Genomic DNA, 23,519 nt, shown 5'->3' with positions numbered 1-23,519 from the left:
CAGAGGCTGATTGTGCTGTCCCTGTTTCCCAGGGCCCCTCAAAGAGCCTCAGAGGTGTGTTCTGCTGCTGGCACAGGACAGTCTTTTCAGATAGGAGAAGCGTCGTGCTGGGCTGTCTTGCATTTCTTCATCATTTGCCTTAATTCTGTATTTCAGAAGAACTTGCTCGGCCACTCTACGCAGTGCTGATATCCACTGTTGGAGAATCTCAGATTCACCAGGGAAAAGGAGAGCCATGCCCTTGAGCCCCAGCCTGTCCTATGGCCTCTAGCTACCCTGTGTCCCAGAAAAGACATTTGTTCACATCTAAAATCAAATACCCACATTCCTGCCTCCTGGTTTTCTTAACTCGGCACGAAGGAAATCGTTTGGAGACGGATGCTAGTGAAGAGGGCATTCTCGAGAAAAGAGCTAAGTCCCAGGCTCCAAGTCCCACCTTGGACCCTAATTGAGATGGTAAAACCATTACATATCTAATGCTTCTTTTTTTCTCTTCTTTTATAAAATAAGGAAAATAAAATCCACCCTATCAGACAGAGGGGAACACTGAGGATAAAGTCAGTTATATGTGTGACTTTGGGATTGCAACAAGTACCATGGATTCAGATATTATTGGGACCATTATAATTGCCACAGAAAACTAAGGAGCCCCTTATTTTCTGGATGCCAAATGGTTTATGAAACTTGACAGAGTGATTATTATCTCCAACATTTGTGTAGAGCTTTACAGAGCACTTTCCCATAAAATATACCACTTAAGACTCACATCTGCATTAGAAAAGGCAAAATTACATTTCCCATTTTAATAAATGAGGAACCTAATCTGCAAAGAGGTGAATCTGCTCAAAAAACACTGCTGGTTACACGTGCACTTCGGTCTTCTCATAATCATTTTCCTTATAATTCTCTACTACTCCAGGAAAGGGATGGCATGAAAGTTATATTAAAAGTATTACATTTAATACTGTATTTGCTCAAGACAGAAATACCCAGCGGGCATATCAAATCCTCAGATTCCTTTCATAAAACCAAATTGTCCTTGAAAATTATTAGAAGATTATATTAAAAGTCCTCTACTTGTTATGCTGATTAATATTTCCTGCAGAGTTTATTAATTACTAAAAAGAACACTTTCACCATTCTACTAGTTAAATAGGCTTCCTCATTAGGGAAACAAAAACAATATACGGAATTAGATGAAAGTTTTAATAATGACTTCTAAAACAGAAATTTAAAAATCTAGATGAAATAAATTATATCTAAATGGAATCACTTTTCAGACAACTTTGTGAAATGTTAATAGCCTTTGAGTAATAATAGGTTTGCTTGATGATGATTCTTAAATATGGCTCATTAAGAGTTTACGTCAATGAAGAACAGTGCCATACAAATCCTGTAATAGAATGTCATGTATATATATTACAAAATGTCTTATGAAGCTATTTTTAAATATAAATGCAATTTATTATTAATAAAACAAATTTGGTATTTGAGTGAATAGGAACAGAGCTCAGGAATCTGTTTTGCCAGCCGCATAAATTGATTACTCAGCCATTCCTCTTATCCCCTCATGCCTTCCCCTAGAGAGGGTGAGATATGTGAGAAAAAAGTAATGGTACATGACAGATGGATGTTGCTGAATCTTAGTGACAGAAATGGCAGAATACACATGCACAGACCCCGTTGCTGTGCTGTACAAAACTCACGCTCATGGATCTTCACATTAGGTCAGTGTTCGTTCCCCTTTGTAGCCCTCAGTGGTTGTGAATTAGATTCCAGAATCAATGTTCAGTAAATATTAGCCTACTTCCCTTCCAGACTAGTCATTCATGCTTGTATTTAGAAAAGAATTCAGGAAGGTGACAAGACAATACAACTCTTTGCCAAGTTTGCTGAAACCAGAGAACTGAGAACAGGGTTCAGAAGGTAGGTTTGAAATCTTGCCTTTTATTTCTTGAAGCAAAAAGCACATTTCATGTGGATAGCCTGTTGAGGTGATGTTATGGGGAAAGAGAAAGAAATGTGAGGACCTGGTTTCTAATTCCAGCTATTTTACAAAATGTATGGCCTTGAACAAATTTCTAAGGTCCAGAAACATCAAGAGATATGGAAAATAAATGATTTGTGAATAAGTGGTTTGAACTAGATAATCTCTGCCTCATTCCAGGGCTAATATTCTATTATTGTGTGTTCATACAAAACTTTATCTAGAATGCTTATCATCTTTAAATTAATATTTTTAGTTTAAGAAGCTATTACTGAGTTCAGACTTGCTACTCAATGAATTGCTAAGCTCCCTTGTTCAATGTTGAGTAGCAAAGATGGGTGTTCTAATTTGCTAAAGCTGCCAAAATGAAATATACCAGAAATGGACTGGCTTTTATGATGGGGGGTTATTAGTTCACAAATTTACGTTCTAAGGCCATGAAAATGTCTCATGGATGATACCTTCTCTGAAGAAAGGTTAATGACATCTGGGGTTCATCTGTCACATGGGAAGGCACATGGCCAGAGTCTGCTGGGATTTCCCAAGGTTAGCATCTGGTTTCTGTTGCTTTCTCCAAAATGTTTATGGGCTTCTGTCTTAGATTCTTTTTCTTGCCTCCTTTGCATGCTTGCTTGTTTCTCCCAGAGCATTTCTCTCTAAGTTTTTTGGGGGTCCTCTCTTAACTTCTCCAGGGCAAACTCTGGATTTCATCTCTTAGCTTCTTTCGTGGTTCTGGTTTCAACAGCTGTATCCAAAATGTGTCTGGGCCTTTTCTCTCTAAGTGTCTCTGAACTCTCTTCAAAATGTCTCTGCCTTTTATTCTCTCATAGTAAACTAATTAAAACCCACCTTGAAAGGGCAGGGCCATATCTCCATGGAAATAATATAATCAAAAAGTCCCACCCACAATAGGTCTGCCCACACAGGATTGGATTAAATAACATGGTCTTTTATGGGGTACATAACAGATTCAAACCAGCATGGTGGGGCATGAGCCAAAGTCTTCTAACTTTAAATTCAGCATCATATCCACTATATCACTTAACCTTCCCATCATTCAGATTAATGCAATAATTATGTAACCAAGCGTCTATTACATGAAAGGCCCCAAGTTATCATATGTCGCAGATTCTAACGTGTGTTGAGTTCTAGCTAAATGTCCTGAGCATCATTCTAAGCACTTAACTATTAACTCATTTAATCTACACAATGAACCTATGAGGTAGATACTAAGGATATCCTGATTTTATGTATGAAGCAATGAGGGCACAGAGAGGACAAGTAAATTGACCAAAAGTCACAAAGCTAGTATGTGGCAGGAATAGGATTTTAGAAAACCCTGACTGTCAGCTCTAAATCCCAAGCTCTTTAATACTAAGCAATACTGTGTAGAGGATTATCAGTTTTTTTAATACCCTGGAATCAGGGGTACTACATATATTTTCTCACTTAATCCTCCTGAAGAAACAGGTTCAGGATCTTTAAGTCACTTACCCAAAGTCACATGGGATTATAAATAAAGTGTATCTAAGTGTAACACTCAGAACTCATTTGGGTGCAAGTGATAACACTAATAGATTTGAGGGGGGAAAAAGGAATCTATTGGCTCAAATAACTAGAAAGTCCAGGAATAGGACCATTTTCAGGTACAGCTTGATTCTGTGTCCAAATATTGTCATCAGGACCTGATTTTCTTGGTCTCTAGTTCAGCTTTCTCTGTATTGATTCCACTCTCTGTCCCTGCATGGAACTCCATGGCAGCTCCTGCTCAATCAGAAAACACAGTCTATTTCCCAATAGCTCAAACAGAAGTTTTCACCTTGCAAGACTGCACCCACTCCTGAAGCAATCATGAAAGGTTTATTATATTCTGACTGGCTTAATCTGAGTGCAAAGGCTGAGAATTAAAATGAACAGATGTCCCCTGCAAGTCAAACCCCAGCCTCACCTGCCTCACGATGAACAATGTGATTTGGGACTACATCAAACGTCTACAGTGTTCCGCGGCACGTTCTTCATACAATCTCCAGTTTAAAAGCATTAAGTGGGAACTCGGAGAGAGAATCTGTGGCTGTGATCTCTCACTCATGTTGCAGCTGAGTATCTTGTTCCCGTCTTCCTGGGCTCCTCAGATTCCTGCTCCCTCTGCTAGACAGGTCATGGGAACATCCAGGAGGAGTCCATATACCATGCAGCCACTGCCCCTGGCAAGCATTGCCTTCTCCCTCTCAGATCCAGGATCCTACCTTGGGATCTGGATTCTCCTCACGGGTCTGCTCAGAAGGAACCCACAGGGTCCTTTAAGGCAGCATCCACCTAACCCGATGTTGTTACTGCTTCTCCTCCAAAGCTCCTTCCTAATCCTTTGCAGAGGAATCTTTACCAAGTATCGCAATGTGGAGACTGGGGAGACTAGGAAGTTATCTCTACCCTCCTCAAACCTCCTGCTCTCAAACATTTTGCATTGTTTTTCCATCTCCCGAAGGCCTAAACTTTGGGGAGGCAAAAGCCAAGAAGAGACTTCAAGCTATTTCTCCTGCCCCATTCCTCCACTGAGGTATGAAGACCAAAAAATAGAGAAGAAATAACCACTATAAAACACAATGGTTACTATCTCAGTATTTTCTCACTGCTCTACCACACCTCGGATGCCTATCATGCACCTGGCTTCTAGTGGGCACTCTGCGTCTCTCTCATATTTTTCTCCCTACCACCTACTATGTCTCTACTACACAGACAAGGAAACCAAATCTGAAGTGGCATGCCTGCCTGACTTCCGCCTGCCCCTGCTCTGCTCTCTACTGGGAAGTGGAGGCTGGCTTTCCTGGGCTCCCACATCAGTTGGTTTCCAGCTTGTCTGGGCCACTGTAAGGCACAGATGGGGGAGTGGAGGGTGGGGTGACGAGGCTATTTCTCCCCCTCTCTCTTTGCCTGGGACAGCTGCTCTGGCAGCCGCTGCATCTCCTCTGGGGCTCCAGCTTGACAGGTCATCATGGTCCCACTGTCGTCCTGCGGATCTCGGCTTCGGCTACAGCAATGGGGGTGACCAACCACCCCAGCTGCCTGGGACTGATGGGTTTCCTGGGACAAGAGACTTTCAGTGCTGAAACTGAACATGTCTGGGCAAACTGGACAACTGGTCGCCCTGGTGGCAGCTCCGCCTCCTCCACCTGCCTGTCCAGCCTAAGGGTGGGAGCGCCTGCCTGAGGCTGCTAACCTCTGAGTCTCTACCGATGCCCCAGATGGCTTCTCAGTCTTCCTTAAGTACCTTCTGTTGTAAGTACATGAAATTGTTCCTGTGTTCCTGTTAGACCTTGTTTTCATACTGGTATTTGCTTCCTCCTTTTGCTTTTCATCCTCAGGGGAAGGATGGGCAGGGAAAAGCCTGTGAGGCTAATACAATGAGCCAGCTAGTAAAGGGCATAGGTGATACTTTTTTACTAGGGGCTGTGTGCTTACCACCACTCTCTATTCTGTTGGAGGAATGGTGCCCAGTTTCTCCACACCTGCCTGCCCCCACCCCCCCTCCCCACCCCATATAATTTCACCACCAGGAAGTGTCGTTTTGTTTTACCTTTGCCTTGAAGGATTAAGTCATGACAAATGAGTTACATTCAGCTCAAGCAAGTAAAACAGCTCTGTCTGCTCTTCTGACGTGGGAGGAGTGGGAGGGAAAGCAATCGGGAGAGGTTATTGCTCCCTGCCTTGCAGAGCTCTGCCGAGAGGCAGAAAGCTTCTGTTTCCAAGATCTGCAGTGAACACACTGGTGGGACCCCGGGGCCATGCGGAAAAGGCAGGGAACTCTGGTTACGGGTGGTCAGCACACACTGCTTCTGGACACCTCCTACTCGACTAAGGAAATGACCCCCACCGTGGAGCACATCCTTATTGCTCACATTATGTGTGTAGCTATCGCTATGGTAACAAGCAACCTGGAATTATTTATTTATTTATTTATTTTTACTTTCCCTTAAGTTTGAGGGGAAATAGGCATTCTACATTTGAAAGAAAAAAAATTGTACAGTAAGAAATATGGTCTTAAATAGACACATGAAAATAGGTTCATCTTAGATATTGCCTTAGGGCTGCCATAGCGAACTACCACCAGCACGTTGAAAGGTTTTGACTCACAGCTCTGGAGGCCAGAACTCCGAAATCACGGTGTCGTCAGAGCCACGTTTCTTGTCACTGTAGGGGAGAATCTCCCCTGGCCTCTGCTGGCTTCTGGCACAGGCTGGCTACCCTTGGCACCCCTGGGCTTGCAGCTGCAGCTCTCCAGGCTCTGCCTCCATCTTCACACAGCCTTCTTCTCTGTGCCTGTGTCCAATTTCCTTCTACTTATAAGAACACCACATATTAGGTTAGGTCCATCCTAATCCAGTTTGACTTCATCTTAACTAATTACATCTGCAAGGATCCTATTTCCAAGTAAGGTCATGTTCACTAGATCAGGGGTTGGGACTTGAACACATCTTGTTGGGGGACACAATTCAACCCATAACAGCTACATTACAAAACAGTGATGCAGGACGTGTGTCCATTAGTTCCAACTGGGATTTACTTGTAGTGAATTCTACACACTTCAGAGCAGAATACTCTCCTAAACAGGCGTGCTTCAGGTCAATCTGCTTCTCGTTCATATTTAATTCTGTTGCAAATGTTGAAACATAGAATAGTTCATGCAGAGCAATAAGCTACCAGGTCAAATCTGACAAGAGGTCTGAGGTGCCTAAGTTCATAATATCCTCCTTCTGTATTTTATTACAGCTGGTGATTCACCGAACAGCCTGAATTCAGGAGAGTACAACATGAGATCGTGGTGGTGTTTTTTTCTCCAGTCACTGCCTGCACTGGAGCTTTCTTGTCCCTGAAGACATCTCATTCAGGTGCCATAGCTTTCTGCCATTTTCAGGTGTTAGACAGTCCAGCTCGGTTCAGCCAATTTAAAAGTTTGATCCATCTTAAGGCCAGCTCCTCCACCCCCAAGGCCAGTGGGAGTGGTCTGCTCCCCCATTTTTGTTTTTATCTCCTCTGGGTTGAGGTAGAGGAGGAGAGAGATGGAAGGAGATGGTGACTCTTCTTGCTGGTCCTTGCTTGGCTGTCCAAGAGGCTCCTCTCTGCTCAGTTGTCTGACGGACAAGCCTTGCTCTCGCTACTTCCACCCTGGCAGCCCACGCGTGGGTCTCTAGCTGCAGGGGTCTCTTCCCCTGGTGGTCTGTGACCTTGGGTAGCCTATTAGCAAGATGGTTCAACCTGGCTGCTTTCTGAAGTATCCACTTGACCCATCCTCTCATGACAAATGGTGGAGGGCATTCTTCCTGTCCCACCACCATGCCCAATCCTTTTCTCCTCATCAAAAAACCACAGAGGATGGAGATCAGCCCAGATGAAATGCTGGTTCCACCTCCTTGTAGACTTCCCATCCCCAATTCAAGGGTGATGTTCTTAGAGCCCACCTCCCCGTGGCTGGGGGGTGGGTGCTGGAGGCTTTCTCTCACATCTCCACGAGAAGTCACCGCCCTCCTCTGCTTAGGCTGACAACTCTCCAGTCTATGGCTTTTTTTTCAAGTATTTCTAGATTTCTGTTTAAATAAGGAGCTGGGCTGATGGTAGCAAGGCTGGTTTTCCCACTTCTAAAGGGGTTATGTCTTGCTGCTCCTGGGAACTCATTGTTTTCACTTTCAGGGCTTTCAGTGCAATTCAAACACAGTAAGAACAGTTCCATTCCACATTTCATTATATGAATCATGAGACTTTGTTATATGTTCTTCCTCTTTCAGGTAATACAATATATCCTAATCAACTAAAAGTATCACGAAAGACCAATTTGATGAAACTAATGAAAATAAATTTGAAAATCTTGATGAAACACATAACTATCTGGAAATATACTATTTACCAAAACTAACCACAGAAGAAATAGAAAATCTACACCATCTTGATTGATATAAAATAAGTAAATAATGTAAAAGAGCCATTCTTCACATATGCATCAGACTCAGATAGCTTCACCAGGGAATTCTTAACATTTCTTGTTTTGCACATCTTATAACTTTCTCTTGGTTTTTTCTTGGATAGGTTAGCTGGTGGCTTATGTAATTTATTCTCTTCTTTTTTCCCCAAAGCATCTTTGGATTTATTTTTCCTATGTTTTTCTGTTTTCTAACTCATAAAATTTTGTTTTTATCTCTAATGATTCCTTCTTTCTGTTTTACTTATCTTATTTTGCTGTTCTTTTCCTAACTTTTTGAGTCAGGTATTACTTTATTTCTTTCTATTTCTTAACTTGTATTAATATAAAGATGTAAGGAAATGAATTTTCTTCTGGACAATTATTTGTACATATTCCTTAGATCTGATATACATCCAGTGCTTTCATTATTATTTTTTATAAATACTGTACAATTTTCCCCCATTGGAAATAAAAGTTCTATTAATGAAGCCCTGCAGAGATATTTACCATTAATATTTTTAAAGGCTTTCCTGAATTAATTTTTCTGCCTTCTCCTTCTCTTCTTTATCATCTTCTTCATCATCTCTTCTTATTACTCTTTTGCTCTCTCTCTCCATATATATAAATTTATAGACTGATATACATACACACACATATGAATACGTATATGTATACACATATATAAATACAATATATATACACATATTTAAATATATATGCATAAACATATCTAAAAGCAATATGTATACATACATTTAAATATACATGCATATACATGTACATGTATACTCACATACAAACACACACACATAGTAGAAGTCCCTCCAAGTACATTTTTTGTTCTGTGTAACATGGTCAAGTAAGGTCAAAGTCAAATATCACCTTTATAGAATGGACTTCTGTAATATAAAATAAATCTAAAAATTTGCTTAAAATAATTGTTTTTACCTTTATTATTGAAAAGTTTAGTTATACAAATTTAAAAATGAGAAACTGTAATGCTGGGTCAATACATTCTCAGTACTATCTCATGCTAGAGTGACACTGGTCCCTATATCTTACATTTCTAAAAGTTGAACAGAAAGATTTTAGTAGGGGTGGAGGTTATCTCATTTTTTTCTAACACTTGTTTTCTTCAAACACTTCACATGATGATGATGTTGATGATGATGATGATGATGACTGCTTATTAAGTTGTTCACAATTTTGGAGATTTTCTTCCTCATGAAATTTTGCTCTGGCAAATTTATCATTATACTTTCTTTACAATGTCAAAAGGCATACATAATTCCCAAGTAGGATTACTATTTTTAAAAAACTTTCATCCTAAATTGAATTAAACAACTAGACATTAAATGCAGTTTGTAAGTTATTTTGTCTTATAACATGACATTCATATAAACATATAACATTTTAACAAATATTGAATTATTATAATCTAATATTTATTAATCAGCCTTGTATTATTTAAATAATTTAAATAGTCTATTGACTTAGAAAGGATATTATGTTCTTTCTAAAGTTATCTAGCAAATAAGCTTCTATAATAGTCATATTATAGAACTTAGCTATTTAAAAGTTATTCATAGTCTTTTTACAAAACTTAACAGCTTTTATAATTATTATTAAATTATCACAGCATATTTCTTTTTCAATATTAAATATTAATTTTAATATTAAAGTGAATTCCCTAATAGATTTTAATGCAATTTTATTGAGATATATTCACATACCATACATTCATACAAAGTGTACAATCATTTGTCCACAGGATCATCATATAGTTGTGCATTGATCATCACAATAAATTTTTTTAATATTTTCATTACTCCAAGAAAAAAAAATGAAAATAAGAATAAAAATAAAAATGGAAGTACGAAAGTACACCTAAAACATCTCATAATCCTTTTCCCCCCAATTATTCATTTACTTTTTGTTTCCCTTTTTTCTACTTATCTGTCCATACACTGGATAAAGGGAGTATGACCCACAATGTCTTCACAATCACACAGTCACACCATATAAGCTATATAGTTATACAATCGTCTTCAAGAATCAAGGCTACTGGATTACAGTTCAACAGTTTCAGGTATTTCCTTCTAGCTATTCTAATACACTAATAACTAAAAAGGGATATCTATAAAATGCATAAGAATAACCTCCAGCATGACCTCTTGACTCCATCTGAAATCTCTCAGGCACTGAAACTTTATTTTGTTTCATTTCTCTCCCCCTTTTGGTCAAGAAGACTTTCTCAATCTCACAATGCTGGGTTTCAGGGTCATCCCCAGGAGTCATGTCCCACATTGCCAGGGAGATTTACATCCCTGGGAGTCATGTCCCATGTAGGGTGGAGGGCGGTGGGTTTACCTACAGTGGTGGCTTAGAGAAAGAGGCCACATCTGAACAACAAAAGAGGTTTTCTGGGGGTGACTCTTAGGCACAATTATAAGTAGGCTTAACCTCTTCTTTGTAGTAACAAACTTCATAAGAGCAAGCCCCAAGATCGAGGGCTTGGCCTACTGCAATGGTAGTCCCCAGTGCTTGCAAGAGTATCAGGAATTCCCCAGGTGGGGAAGTTTAATATCTCCAGTTTTTCCCCAGTCCCTTAAGGGCAGCTTTGTAATTTTTATTCTCTGCCCAAATTACTCTGGGATGTATCGGGGCTCCATGCTAACCTGTATAAACCAACTAGATCTCACCTCCTCCTATTCAAGGTTCCATGTAATTATGGTGTTTGAATAAACTGACCACAAAAGTTAAATTATATAGTGTGCTACAAAAAATACAGATTTTCCACCAAATAAACATCAATTCCTTTGGTCTCACATAGAAGTTAAAGTTTTAAAACCCACTCAATATCATCTTTTTCCCTTTAGTCTAGTTTTCATTAGTCCTAACCAAGCCCATTTTGTTCATATCTCTAATTGAGGTCTGAACTCTTTTTCAGCTTCTTTAACATTTGCTGTTTGGGGTAATGCTGACATTCATAGCTGTTGAACTCTGACTCTGAGTCTCAGGTGTCACACAGATACCTGAAGTTACAGGAACTGACCAGGTTATACACAAACAGCTCATCATCTCAGAATTTAGAAATAACTGCTACAACTCATGAATATGTGTGACTGCTATAAAAGCTTTCAATCTAGGAACCTTTATCATAAGCCTTCCCCTGATAACTTAAGCTCTCAGATTCAATTCTCAGAGTTTGCACATCATAGTTAGTCCATATTGATGAAGTGATATAATGTCTATCTTTTTGATTCTGGCTTATTTTGATTCTGGCTCTGGGTTTATCTGTACTTGTAGCTTGTATTCAGTAGCACAAATCATTAAGTCTGCAGTTGGAGGTTGGTTGAGCTACTCTTCCCTTTTTCCTAGTAGACTGCTTCTTTTAACCACAGGGAAGTGTTTTGGCTCAACCTGCCATGCTGGAGCAGAAGGGGAGCCAGCTCCACAGTTTGGGGTCTTTATGTACAGTTCTATGCTGTAATCTCAGCTGTTTCACACATTCCAGACTGCTGTACAATGTTTGTTTGACCACAGATATCCCCCAACAGTTGTTCCAGACTATTTACTAGTTGTTCCTGGCTGTATGCTAGTTGTTCCAGAGGACTAACTCATCTCTACAATTTTTTTTTTTTTTTTTTTTTTTTGAAGGAATAGGAAAATGTTTATTGGCCCAATTTCCCAAGAATCTATTATTAATAATCACTAAAGATTTTTGGTGTACAGAACAGAGATTTAAACATAATTTATAAATTTTGTAATAATGCAATAATCATCTACTTTACCTTTTTTTTCCTCTAGGAAGAAACAAACAAAAAAAAATGTTCCACTATTTTTTATTAGCTCTCTTCCTGATAGAAGATTACATGCTTCCCTCTAGACTTAAATTAAGCCACATAAACTGGTTCTTTCTACATACCTGTACATATTTCAAATGAATCAGTGACTATTTCATAGTAAAGTGGTAGAAATATTATTTATTTTACTGTTTCATGTTGTGAGCCTTAAAGTATTACTTGTCCTAGAAAACTACTTGTTATAATGACAATAACCATATTGCAATTTGTCCTGTAAGTCATTAACTTCCTTTCTCATATGAGTCACACTTGAATTACCTCATGTTAATAAGGGAGCACATTTTAGCTTCAATAGAACGTAACTTTTAAGATGTATTTTGTCAATATAAAATTCTCTTATGAAACTTCTTATAAAAGTTTTATATGATAAACATAGTAGAAATTTACCAGTGGTGGCTCTGCAGTTTTAGTATCTTCTAAGTTTGGTCTCTCATACAGATTATTAAATTCCAAGGATTCTTTGATGTCTTGGGATAATTTCTCCTCAATGGAAGGTTCTTCTAAATCTATACTTGGCAAAGAATCCTTACTTTTAAGTGAAGTGCTGGAATCATCAGAGTTTTGATTACTTTCTATATCTACACTTTTCTCTTTTAAATTTCTTTCAGAAAGGCTGCTTTCCTCTATTTCTTCAGTGGCAGAAAAGCAAACATCAGGATGAGCAATGTTGTCAAAATCTGTACTTGGAGTTCCTGCTTTTGAGTTATTTTTACAGTATGAAGAGCTGTTGCTCGGACAAAGATTTAAGAGGCCTGTTTTTTCCTTAGTGAAATTAAGTTGATAAATGTCATTCTGATATGGAAAAGTATTCTTCTGAAAATCATGAAATATCCAACTTTGTTGACTATCTGCATCAGCTAATTCAACCTTGTAAGGCACAACATCTGGTTCTTCAAATTCCTCTTCATAAGTATCATCCAGTTCTATTATCTTTAAAGATGGTTCAGGTCTCACTTCTTCTCTGTTTTCTACTGGCAAAAAAAGAGCTGGATGTTGTACTTTGGTCTCCTCAACATCACTATTGTCATCATTTTCATCATTTTCATCCTGAGAAAACTGTGTCTCACTAGTGGTTTTACATGAACGGATGAATGTAGCCGGTTGAATGTTAAGAAGTTGGTCCTGTGGAGTTCTCCTGTGTTTTTTAAGCCATAATTTTTCTATGTAGGATAGACTGTCTTCCTTAAATTCAATCTCAAGAGGTTCTCTCCAAATTTTCAGATTAGTTTGTACTTCACATGCTTCCACTGAGTCTGGTTTTGTTCCACGTAAGTTCTCTTTCTCAGTGTTCTCATGATTTCCAGTTCTCCATTGATTTAAAACTTCCTGAAAAGACCTAGCAGAAGCTTCTTCATCAAACGACCCTTCACACAGGGGTCCATCTTTTTTATTTGTAGATTCTGCTCTTTTTGATGTTGTCATTTCCACCTCTTTCGTAGAATGATTCTCCCCTTTGGGATCATGTGGATTAACTTCTCTTATAAACTGATGGGCAACATTCAATATGCTGGATACTATTTGAGATTTTGCCTGAATTGGGAGGAATGCCCAAGAACACAGCATAAAATCTTGGAGAAAGCCCCAGTCATTTTCAGTTTCCAGGGCTGTGAAGCGGAGAAGGGTGGAGACAGCACAAGCAGAGAGCCATCTCTACAATTTTTGATTCCTAAACTGGAAAGGCCTCTTGAGTGATTTCTCTGTTAATTTGATTTTATTTCATGGTATTTGAAGACATGCTTTTTCTACTTTTTGGAATTTATTAAAATTTAAAAATTGCCTAATTTTCATTTTTGAGTCTCTACTATGAGCAGTTGAAAAGAAGGGTACAGAATTTCAATATATCAATCAGATCTATTAATTGTATTGTTTGTTTATTAATTATAAAACATTAAGTATTAACTATGTATTATAATACTACACTTTTTGCTTTATTTACTTGATCTGGCATAGACTAAGAGAAGTGAATTAAAGTCTCCCACCACTAGTGCATTTTGGCTTGCTATTGTAACTCTGTAAATTCTGCCTTGTGAACATTACTGCTATGTTGTTTGTATTTTTCACTGTGAATTGCACTTTTTAGAATTGTGTCACTGAATGCTCTTTGGCCTGAATTTCTTATTCTCTGCTACTAGGATTGTGACCTAATATTTCTTCTTTCTCTTCTATCAGCTCTCTTCTACTTTCTCTATTACAGTCATCTATATTATATTACTTAGGATGTATTTTTGCACTGTTAACTACCTTGTACTTTAATTACCTGATTTGGGATGTATTGGGTTTGCATTTTTCTGGCATAGATTTGCCCATTAAAAATTTGTCAATCCCTCCGAATCAACTTGTTTTAGGCATCTTTCTTATATAGATTAAAGAGTTTGTTACTGATTGGTGATTTACTCTGAAGATCTGTTTCTTTTATAGGTGAAATAAGGCTTTTTTACATACAAATATGACAGTGATATATTGTCTTAGTTTTGTCATTTTTTTTTGTTTATATAGTTTTAGAAAAATCACTATGCAGTCTATTTGCTTACCTTAGATATATTTTTTAAAATATTTTTTATAATATATAGTTCCAGTTGTGTTTTTTTATTTTGTTTTTTGTTTTGTTTTGTTTCGTGTTTTGCTTTTTTTGTAACTTTTAATTTTCTTGTAATTTTCAACTTACAGAAAAGGTGCAAGGTTAGTACAAAGAACTTAAGTATTTTCTTTATTCAGATTTGCTGATTGTTGGTTGTATTCATTTGTTAAAACTCACTGAACTCTACACTTTAAGATCTGTGTGTTTTACTATAAGTAGATTTTATTTGAATGAAGGGGAAAATGATATTTTTACTAGTAAACTTTTCAAAATGTGTTAAATCTCCAAAAGAATGGTGAACAATTTATGTATTACTTCCCAGACTCTTTTGGATGTGAAAACTAGTTTTCAGTGAAAACCTGCTGCAGGTTCTGAGCAATATCCATTGGGATCCGATACTCTAGGACAATGATTCTCAGCCGACTGCACACCAGAATCACGTGGGGAGCTTTCAAAAATCCCAAAGCCCAGGCCATACCCAACACCCATTAGTCTAGAATCTCTAGTGGTGGAACCCAGGGATCAGCATTTCAGAAAGCCCCCAGGTGATTCTACTATTCTGCTTTCCAATTTCAAGCAATGTTAAAACAGAGTAGGAAATATACCATATTTGTGTCTATTACTCTGATAATAAAACATTAATTGATGTGTTCAAGGAAGATGACTTAAAAATTAGTTTTGAAAAATCACTGAAATGTTGAGCAGTAAATTCCAACAAGAAGCAGTGAAAATAGCAAGATGGAGAAAGAAATTCTGGATGAGATGCTCAATTCCATCACTTACAAGCCATGTGATGTTGAGTTAAGGCACACAACTCATTCAAACTTCAAGTTTCTCATCTGTAAATGGGATTTATTTCTCTCATAGGATATTAGGATTAAATTAAATAAGTTACCTGTATATGAAAAGGCCATACAATTTTAACTATTATCTGCTTGTGTGTCCCAAAGTAATAGCATTATTATTATTATCTGTTATTCAATATTCATATTCGTGAGCCTGGATTCCTGTAGTTTCTATATTCACTGGGGGTTGGATTGGGAGTAGTATTGATTGTTACAAAGGACCCAATTACAAAATGGGCAAGAGATCTGAATGGATGCCTCAAAAAGAAAATATACAGATGGCAAATAAGAATATGAAAATACGCTCAACATCACATCATTAGAGAATTGCAAATTGAAGCAACGAGATACCACTACACACCTATTAAAATGGCTAAAATGCTCAGCACTGACTACACCAAGTGCTGACAAGGATGTGGAACAGGAGCTCTCCTTCCTGCAGTGATGATTACCTGTGCCTAGGTGTTACCTAAAGACCTGGGAGCTGACATGGGAGCCAGGAATTCCCTAATTGCAGCATATCTTTTAATAATACATTTGAAGTCTATTTATGTTCCTTTTGCATGAAGAAATTCAGTGTCATGAGACTAAAGAAGACCAGAAATAAAATTCCTTCTCTGCACCCATTTCCAGGGAAAATTGTCAGTTAAAACTTACTGTTAGAACTGGGAAAGGTCTCTCCAATTCAACATTTCCCAAGCTCTTTAACAATTATTCCTGTATGGTATTCCTGCATTCAACCAGTTGTGTCTCTTCCAGAAGCCTTCTGAGTAATTTTAAATGTGTGTAGGTGAAATTCTTGGAGCTCTGTGGAACTGGGTCTCCTTAGTGTTGTAGCTGTCACTCCATATTATGGTGATCCCCTAAAAAATGAAATTGTCAGAGGTTATATTCATAAAAGGACTTCGTAAAGCACAATGTATTTTCTGTACATCACATGTTCCAGGGGTGTGGGAAATCAACTGAGACACCATCTTTTTCTCTCCCCCACGGCTTCCGGGCACAGCACACAGCCATTCCCTTATGACATCACTCTATCCACGACAAGCTGTTATATCATCCATTATTAAGGTTTCCATAAACTAAAGCTATCACTTTATTCTATACAATTTTTGTGAGGCTTACTTATTTTTATTATTATTTTTTACTGGCAAACTTTGTAGGGTCACTACAACTCACACTAAAAAGGAAACTCTATGGAGGTGAAGTCAGTGGCCTGAGGACAACTTTTAGAATACAAAGTATTTCCTGACTTTCAAGTCTGTGCTGTTTCAGTATGATGACGGTATCCTTACACGATAAGCTCCTGTTTCATATAACTTATGCATCAATTTTGAGTATTGGGATGGTGCTTAGCAACAATTTGTCTAATGGATCTAAGGCATAACTTGCCAACAGCATAAGGAAAATGCCATCTACCAAATGGAAATATACCTAAACAAAAAAGGCTTTGCTATTATCCAGAGAACAAGAAGACGTGTCTCCCCAGCTCCTACCTCACCATAACTCTTTGGTATTCTGGAAATTTGTACCAATCATGTCGGTTAGAGTACTTGTTTTGCATGATCACAATAGAAGTGTGAGATAAAAGCATTTGGGCTGAATGAGAGTGGAGTCTATAGATAACAACTATTTATTGCTATCAGTGGAAGGATTATTGGCTATAAATCCAATTTATCCCCTCAGAAGGATTGTAGTGATTAGATAGTGAAAGATCACCCTCATGTTTGACAGATTATCCAAGTGGTTACTTTGAAAACATCAGGAGCTGTCTTCACAAATGCTCTCATAATGAATACTCAGAGCATCCAGCAAAGCAAAATGTACAGAGCCACTGTCTAGATGGGACAGCTTTATGAAAAAAACAGCTCTAGGCACTGCTAGGACCAGTTAAACAGGGCTTAATTATCAGAGAACATCAAAGATGTCAGCCTGATCAGTACACACAGCAGCAGGACAACCAACCAGTGGATGGCTGCCCAGGCTGTACACTGCTCAACTCCATTCAATTGCAGTGCACCATGACTAGGACACTGGCAACTTGGTGATCTGCTGGACAGAGAGGTGCATCTGGACACACTCAGTTTCTGGACCCACTCCCAATACCTCACTGTAGGGCTTGCAGAGTTGTAGATGATGATAATGTTCGAGTGAGTGACTTTCTAGAAGCACAACTACACCTCTTCAGGCCAAGCCTTATATGCATCAGTCTGGGACATTTCTGCACACAGCCTGGCAAGGATAAGTTCCAGAGACCACCACATCCAGGCCAGTTATACCTCATCAATCTCAGGGTTCTATAAAGCACAATACACAACTTGCTCAAGCAGAAACAAAAACCTCATTCATCACCCTCACTCTCTCCAGGTTAGTACATTCTAGTTTGGGAACATTCTTAGTGTCATAGAACTGGGTCATTTTCCCAGTTTCTGGAAGTCAGGCTAACAATCCCTTAAACTAGCATTAGGACTTATCCTGAATGCTGAAAATACAGGAACGTAAACTAATAGAAACACAAGCAGCAAATAAGGCCATGCACCCCCACACTGGCTTTATAACATAAGAGCCCAGAGAAATACAACAATGAGGAAGACGTCATGCTGAAATGATGCTCTACTCCTTCATATGAGCCAGAAAGCAGTCAGCTTTAGACAGTCTATGATGAAAGTAAGCTCTGGGCAGTGGGAATCAAGTGGGCTTTAGAACTTTACAGAAATGAGTTTGAATCCCGATGGGGTCAGTTACTTGGCCTCTCTGAAGGTCAGTTTTTTTCTACCTGTGATGCTGTAATGACACAACTCCCAGAATTAATAGTGGGATTGATGAGATGAGCCTAATGCTGCTGCTATAGTTACTAGCATGTGGTAGGTGAACAATAAATAGTACCTATTAATATTATTATAAGACTGAACTATAAATCATGAGAACAATCGTGTGGCACTAAGTGAATGAGTATGTGTAAGTATGTGTAGTTATAACATTAGATTTTTTTATAGCAAGTTTGAAAAATTAACTTTAAATGCACAAGTTCATAAAAGAATACATTCAGCTTTTAAAAATAGAGACATTACAAAATTAAAGCTTACTTCGACCACTCACTATCACTCCCCTTTAATGCTGTTCTCCTCCATGCCTCCTAGAGGCAATCAGTATCATAAGATTTTTATATTTAAGCATATATATGCATAAAAGCATATAGCATACTTTTTGGCATTTAAAATTTTACGTCAATCATTAAATACTATGATACTGTATGTACCATACAACATGATGTTTTATTTTATTTTCTGTTCTGTTTTATTCCTCAGCATTGTTCTCGAGATCTCCATGTTGTTATTCTAGTACATTTCTTTTAGCTATAGTGTTGGGGGCACTCCAATTTTGTGAAAACATCACATTTGATTCATCTATCTCTGATGGATGTGCTCTTAGATTATTTCTATTATTTCACTATGAAAATAATGCTATCATGACCATCCTTGATACAGGTACAAAATTTTGCCTAAGCATATGCCTAGAAGTAGAACTTTTTAAATTTTAAAACATTTAAATTTTGCTGCCTATTGACAGATTCCTCTCCAAAGTGGATATGTCAATTTACATGCCCGCCACCAGTTTATAAATGTTCCCACTTCCCCAAATCCTTGCCAACTTTTGATATCATCTAATGTTTAATGTTTTGCTAGTCTGATCAATGAAAAAACAGTATATTGCTTTACTGAATCTTCCTAGATTTCAGTACTTTGTCATATGGAATGCAAATATATTCTTTCAGATATCACTTATCTTTTAACTTTTTAATGATGTGTTTGTGGTATAAAAGATTTATTCTCTCTGTGTTCATCTATTTTTTCCCTGATTTCCTTTAGTTCTTTGTCCTTGTTTTTTCTTTAGTTCTGAGCATATTTAGGACCATTTTTAAAAAGTCTTTGTCTGGTATGTCCCAGGTCCATTGATGGTTTTGTGTAAAAGATTTTATAATCTGAGGGAGGCACACTTGCCAATGTTTTCTTCATTATTTTTCTTTTTGTGTCTTAAGAAATACTGTCTTATGTGGTGGTTATAAAGATATCCTACATATTCTTGGGATAGTTATGAATTTTGCTTTTAAGTGGATAATTCTTTTTAGATTGCTTTTGTAGGCATCTAATTTGTTTTTCCATGTAGAAAGCCAGTTGTAACGAAGCCTTCTGTTGGTAGCCCAGCTTTTCTTCCTTCTCACTGCATATGCCAACCATCCACATGTAGATGAATCTGTTTCTGGGCTCTCTGTTTTGGTTCATTAATTTATCTGTCTATTCCTCACCAGTATCATATTTACTCTGGCTTTATAAAAAAAAAAAACAAAAAAAAACTTTGATATCTGGTAGAGATAACCCAGCTCATTTGAGTTCATTTTCAGAATTGTCTTCATTATTCTTGCACATTTAGTATTCCATGAAAATTTAAATTCAATCTGCCAAGTTCTAGAAAAAGCCTGTTGGGGATTTAGATGGGGATTGCATTTACTTTGTATGTTAATTTGGGAAAGAGTAACTTCTTTATAATAGTGTGCCTTCCTTTCAAAGACCATGGTTCTCTTTCCATTTATTGGGTTTGATTCTATGCCTTCAATAACATCTTACAACTTTCTTCACAAATGCATTACATTTTTTTTTTGTTAAATTTATTCCTTTTACTTCTTTGTTTCTATTTCTATTGCAATTGGAATTTTCTACATGGTAATTGCTGAGCCATGTGGAAGCCATCGATTTTTGTATGTTGATATCATATCAGATCCACTTTCAGATCATTAGTGTAATTCCAGTCATTTGCCAGTCATCTCATTTTCCAGGTAAACAATTACATTATACGTAAATAGTCCTAGTTTTTTTTTTTTCCTAATCATTATATTATTTACTTCCTGTTTTTCACTTGTTGCCTTACTCCAGTACAATTGGAATATTAGCCACGACAGCCAGCATCACTCTCTTATTCCGGGCTTAACTTTCAATGCTTCAAATGTCTCACCTTTAAGTACGAGCTTCGCTAGATATTTCTGGTAAATAATTTCATCAGGCTGAGGAAAGTCTCTGCTATTCCTAACATTCTATTAGTTGTGTCTCTGTGTGTATGTGTTTTAATTATGCATGGATATTGAATTTTGAATTTTGAGTTTCTAATTAGTTCTTTAACTGCCTGTAATTTGTTTCCTGGGTGCAATACTTCCCTTCATCTTTCTGACAAAAGCATTAGACTCATTTTACACATCCTGTTCTTAGGACTTTTCCGCTCTGTTATTTCAGTTTAAATTTTGTCTCCCTTTTTTTTGGGGGGGGGGGGTCCCTTCCGTCTCGCATTCCTGACTTTGAGCTGATCTCCTCTGCTTCTGTTTACCACGCCCGCCTGGAAGGAAAAGCCGAAGCCTGTGCAGGGGCCGCGCTCCAGATGGCTCTGAGCGTGGAGGAAGGGCAGCGTGTGCTGCTGGGGGCAGGGGGGGTTCATCTCGGCACCTGGTCTTTTGGGCTCAACAATCCCTGTTCCCCCAGGCTCCGCCTGCCACCAAGGGCTTGTCTCTGTCCCAGGTATTACTTTCTTCCAGAAACAGAAACATCTGTCCCAGCTTCCTAACCCTAAAACAGCGTGTGTCGGGGAGGAGGCCTCCTAAGGGGCTTACCAGCCAAGTAGCGTGTACTGAGATAACACAGGGAGCCTCCTTCTGATTGCCCCTTGGCCTCCTCCAGTTCTGTTTTCCACAACTTCTTAGCTTGATGCACACGGAGTTGGTCTCACTTTTTAGGGTCCATCCTGGTCTTGGTCACTTCCCCTTGGATTTCTACACATGTTCAGGGCTGCTACTTCCCTCTTTAATCTGATTTCATTTGTTTTCAGTAATTTAAAAATTTATCAAAGTATTTGGAAATTTCCCTTTTTAATGGAGATGCATGACTTACATGTTTGCTTACTTAAATACATACAAAAGTGCATGTATGTACACTAACATACTCACAAGCTTTCATTTCCAGGGTTCATTGGGGCAAGGTGAAGAGAAGTGGGTGCCCAGCGTGCTATTTTGAAACCTAGAACATCCTGTCTTTAAATCAGATTTTTTGTACACTGAGGATTTTTCCTAAACTTGAACTTTGATGTCTTGAATTACAAAAGACATCAATTGTTTATATAAGCTTGGTTGGGCAGCAACAAATACTGTTTACTGGGTGTGATCCCAAACTGGCCTCTGTCTTGATCTAAATATGTGAGGCAAGGTTTGACAAATTCAAACACAGTGTAAGAATCTTTGTGTTTGGTTAGCAGTGACTCCATTTATTAGTTCTGTGACTTCTATAAGTCATTTGAGATATCTGAGCCTCAGTTGGGCTGTTGTGAGCTTCGAGTGAAAAAACATCCATGAAAGTAATTTCTAATCAGTTAAACCCTATGCGTGGAAGTAATCCTTGGTAGCATTAGCCCATGATCTTTGATTTTTCCTCTATTACACCTAAATTTTCAAGTCATTTCACATGGTCAACACATGTTGCCCACCCATGCAGGAATGAATTTCATGGAAATGTTTCCGGAAGGCTGACAACACATTGTTTTGAATGTACAACTCACATTGGCTGAGAGGAAAGTATAGCTCTGGGTTTTTCAGTACAGATTTTAGAGTCCGGCAGATGTGGACTCTAATCTTCACTTCCTTGCTTGCTCAGTCGTCTACTGAAACAGTTATATGCAAAGTGAGGATTCTTTGGCACTGTTATTTCTGCAAGCAGATTGCCAATAGCTTCAGCCAGCTTGAGGGATTAGGAGAACATTTCCGTGTCTCATTAAATCTTGGGTCTGAAAGGATGGGGCAACTGATTTAGAATGTCTTAGAGAAGATTATTGGAATATCTTGACAAAAAGATGTTCCAGAACTCTTCTCCCTCAGCACATCAGTCTTTATTGAGTCCAGCATTCAATCTTGTTGAACTGCTACTGCAGTTTCCCCTCTCTCCATCCAGATTTACTGAGGATTCACCAGGAAAAAAAGAAAAAAAAAAAAGAATGTATCCTTGATTCATGCTCTGTATGCACCAATTCTTATTTTTCAGCTTTACTTTGTGTTAGTCTTTATTGGAAACTGTGGAGCTGAGTCCTGGAGTCCTTGCCTGTACTGAGGTGCTAAGCTCTGGAAATAATGAAGTTCATGGGGCATCAGGACATTGGTCAACCACAGAGGTCTTCTCCAGTTGTTCAGTGTTGTGGGGTTTTGTTTGCTTGTTTGTCATATTCTCTTTTGAGTGTTTATTTGTTTATTTGGCTCTACCTGCTAGGAATTTCCAGCAAACAATAATTCACTCTGCAAACAGTGGAATTACTAGGATAGTCTACAAACTTCAGATAGATGGTGGAGCTAGATGATCTCTCAGGTTTTTTCCAACACTGAAAATTGTATGATTCTATGGTGGATTAACAAAAACCTCACACAACAGAGCACCCTGCATGGATTCAGTGACAACATCAGCTAAGAGGGAACGGTAATCTTTTGTGACAGGATAGTCTTTTAGGGATGCCTTTCAGTAGTTTGCAGACAATAAAGTTAGAAAACAATTTGACAGTGAGTAGTTTTGAAGAAATTAAAATAAATTTATTGAAAACTCTGCTTGGCTTGGTCTTCTTCCGCGTTGTACTGTGTATGGATTTAAATTTTTTAAAAAAGAAATTGTGTTTCATTTTCCCCCAAAATGCAGCAAGGTCATTTGCTTATGGATATTTGAAACTACCCCATTTGCTAAGGGTCATTGAATACAAGCAGTCTTTAACATGTGGAAACCTGGAGTCTCAAATAACCACCCAGCTTTACTGAGCACTGCAGTGGGAAAGTCCTGAAATTCTGACTCTGGTAATGGAACTTGTCATTCAAAGAAAAAACAACCAATACCTACCATTAATCAACAGGCACCTAAGATCTTGAAACTTAGATAATTGAGTTCCAATTAATTGGAATTAGTATATAATGGCAAATGATTTACAGTTCAGCCTTGATTCTAAATGGTCTCCACTGCTCACTGGAAAGCTGTGATGCTCCACAAAATAGCGGTGAGAATGTGGGGCTTGGGTAGGTCAAGCTGCTACTAGCTGTGTGACCTTCCCAAGGGAAACTCAGCTGAGCCTGTTAAATGAAGATACTACCTCTCTTAATAGCTCCATTAGGATTATTCTATCAGTTAAAAAAACAGATATGTGAAATCATTTTGTAAATGACTGTTAAAATCACCTCATACTTACTTCGTTATGAGCTTGTAGAGTGATTCAGCAAATGTATGCC

The 23,519-nt window shown here is 38.2% G+C and overlaps 1 protein-coding gene across 1 annotated transcript; it reads right to left on the bottom strand.

The window, feature by feature from the left end:
- Window positions 1-4,894: 4,894 nt before the first annotated feature.
- LOC119540480 (zinc finger B-box domain-containing protein 1-like) lies at window positions 4,895-20,713 on the bottom strand. The gene is made up of 3 exons (XM_037844615.1): window positions 20,576-20,713; window positions 12,194-13,336; window positions 4,895-5,170 (listed from the first exon to the last, which is right to left on the bottom strand). Exons 1-3 carry the CDS (start codon window positions 20,711-20,713, stop codon window positions 4,895-4,897), a joined length of 1,557 nt encoding a protein of 518 aa, XP_037700543.1.
- Window positions 20,714-23,519: the final 2,806 nt, after the last annotated feature.

The sequence above is a fragment of the Choloepus didactylus genome, chromosome 7 (assembly GCF_015220235.1).
Source record: "Choloepus didactylus isolate mChoDid1 chromosome 7, mChoDid1.pri, whole genome shotgun sequence".
NCBI classification, from domain to species: Eukaryota; Metazoa; Chordata; class Mammalia; order Pilosa; family Megalonychidae; genus Choloepus; species Choloepus didactylus.
Note: the sequence above shows the minus strand (reverse complement) of the source record. Positions and strands in the feature narration are given on the sequence as shown.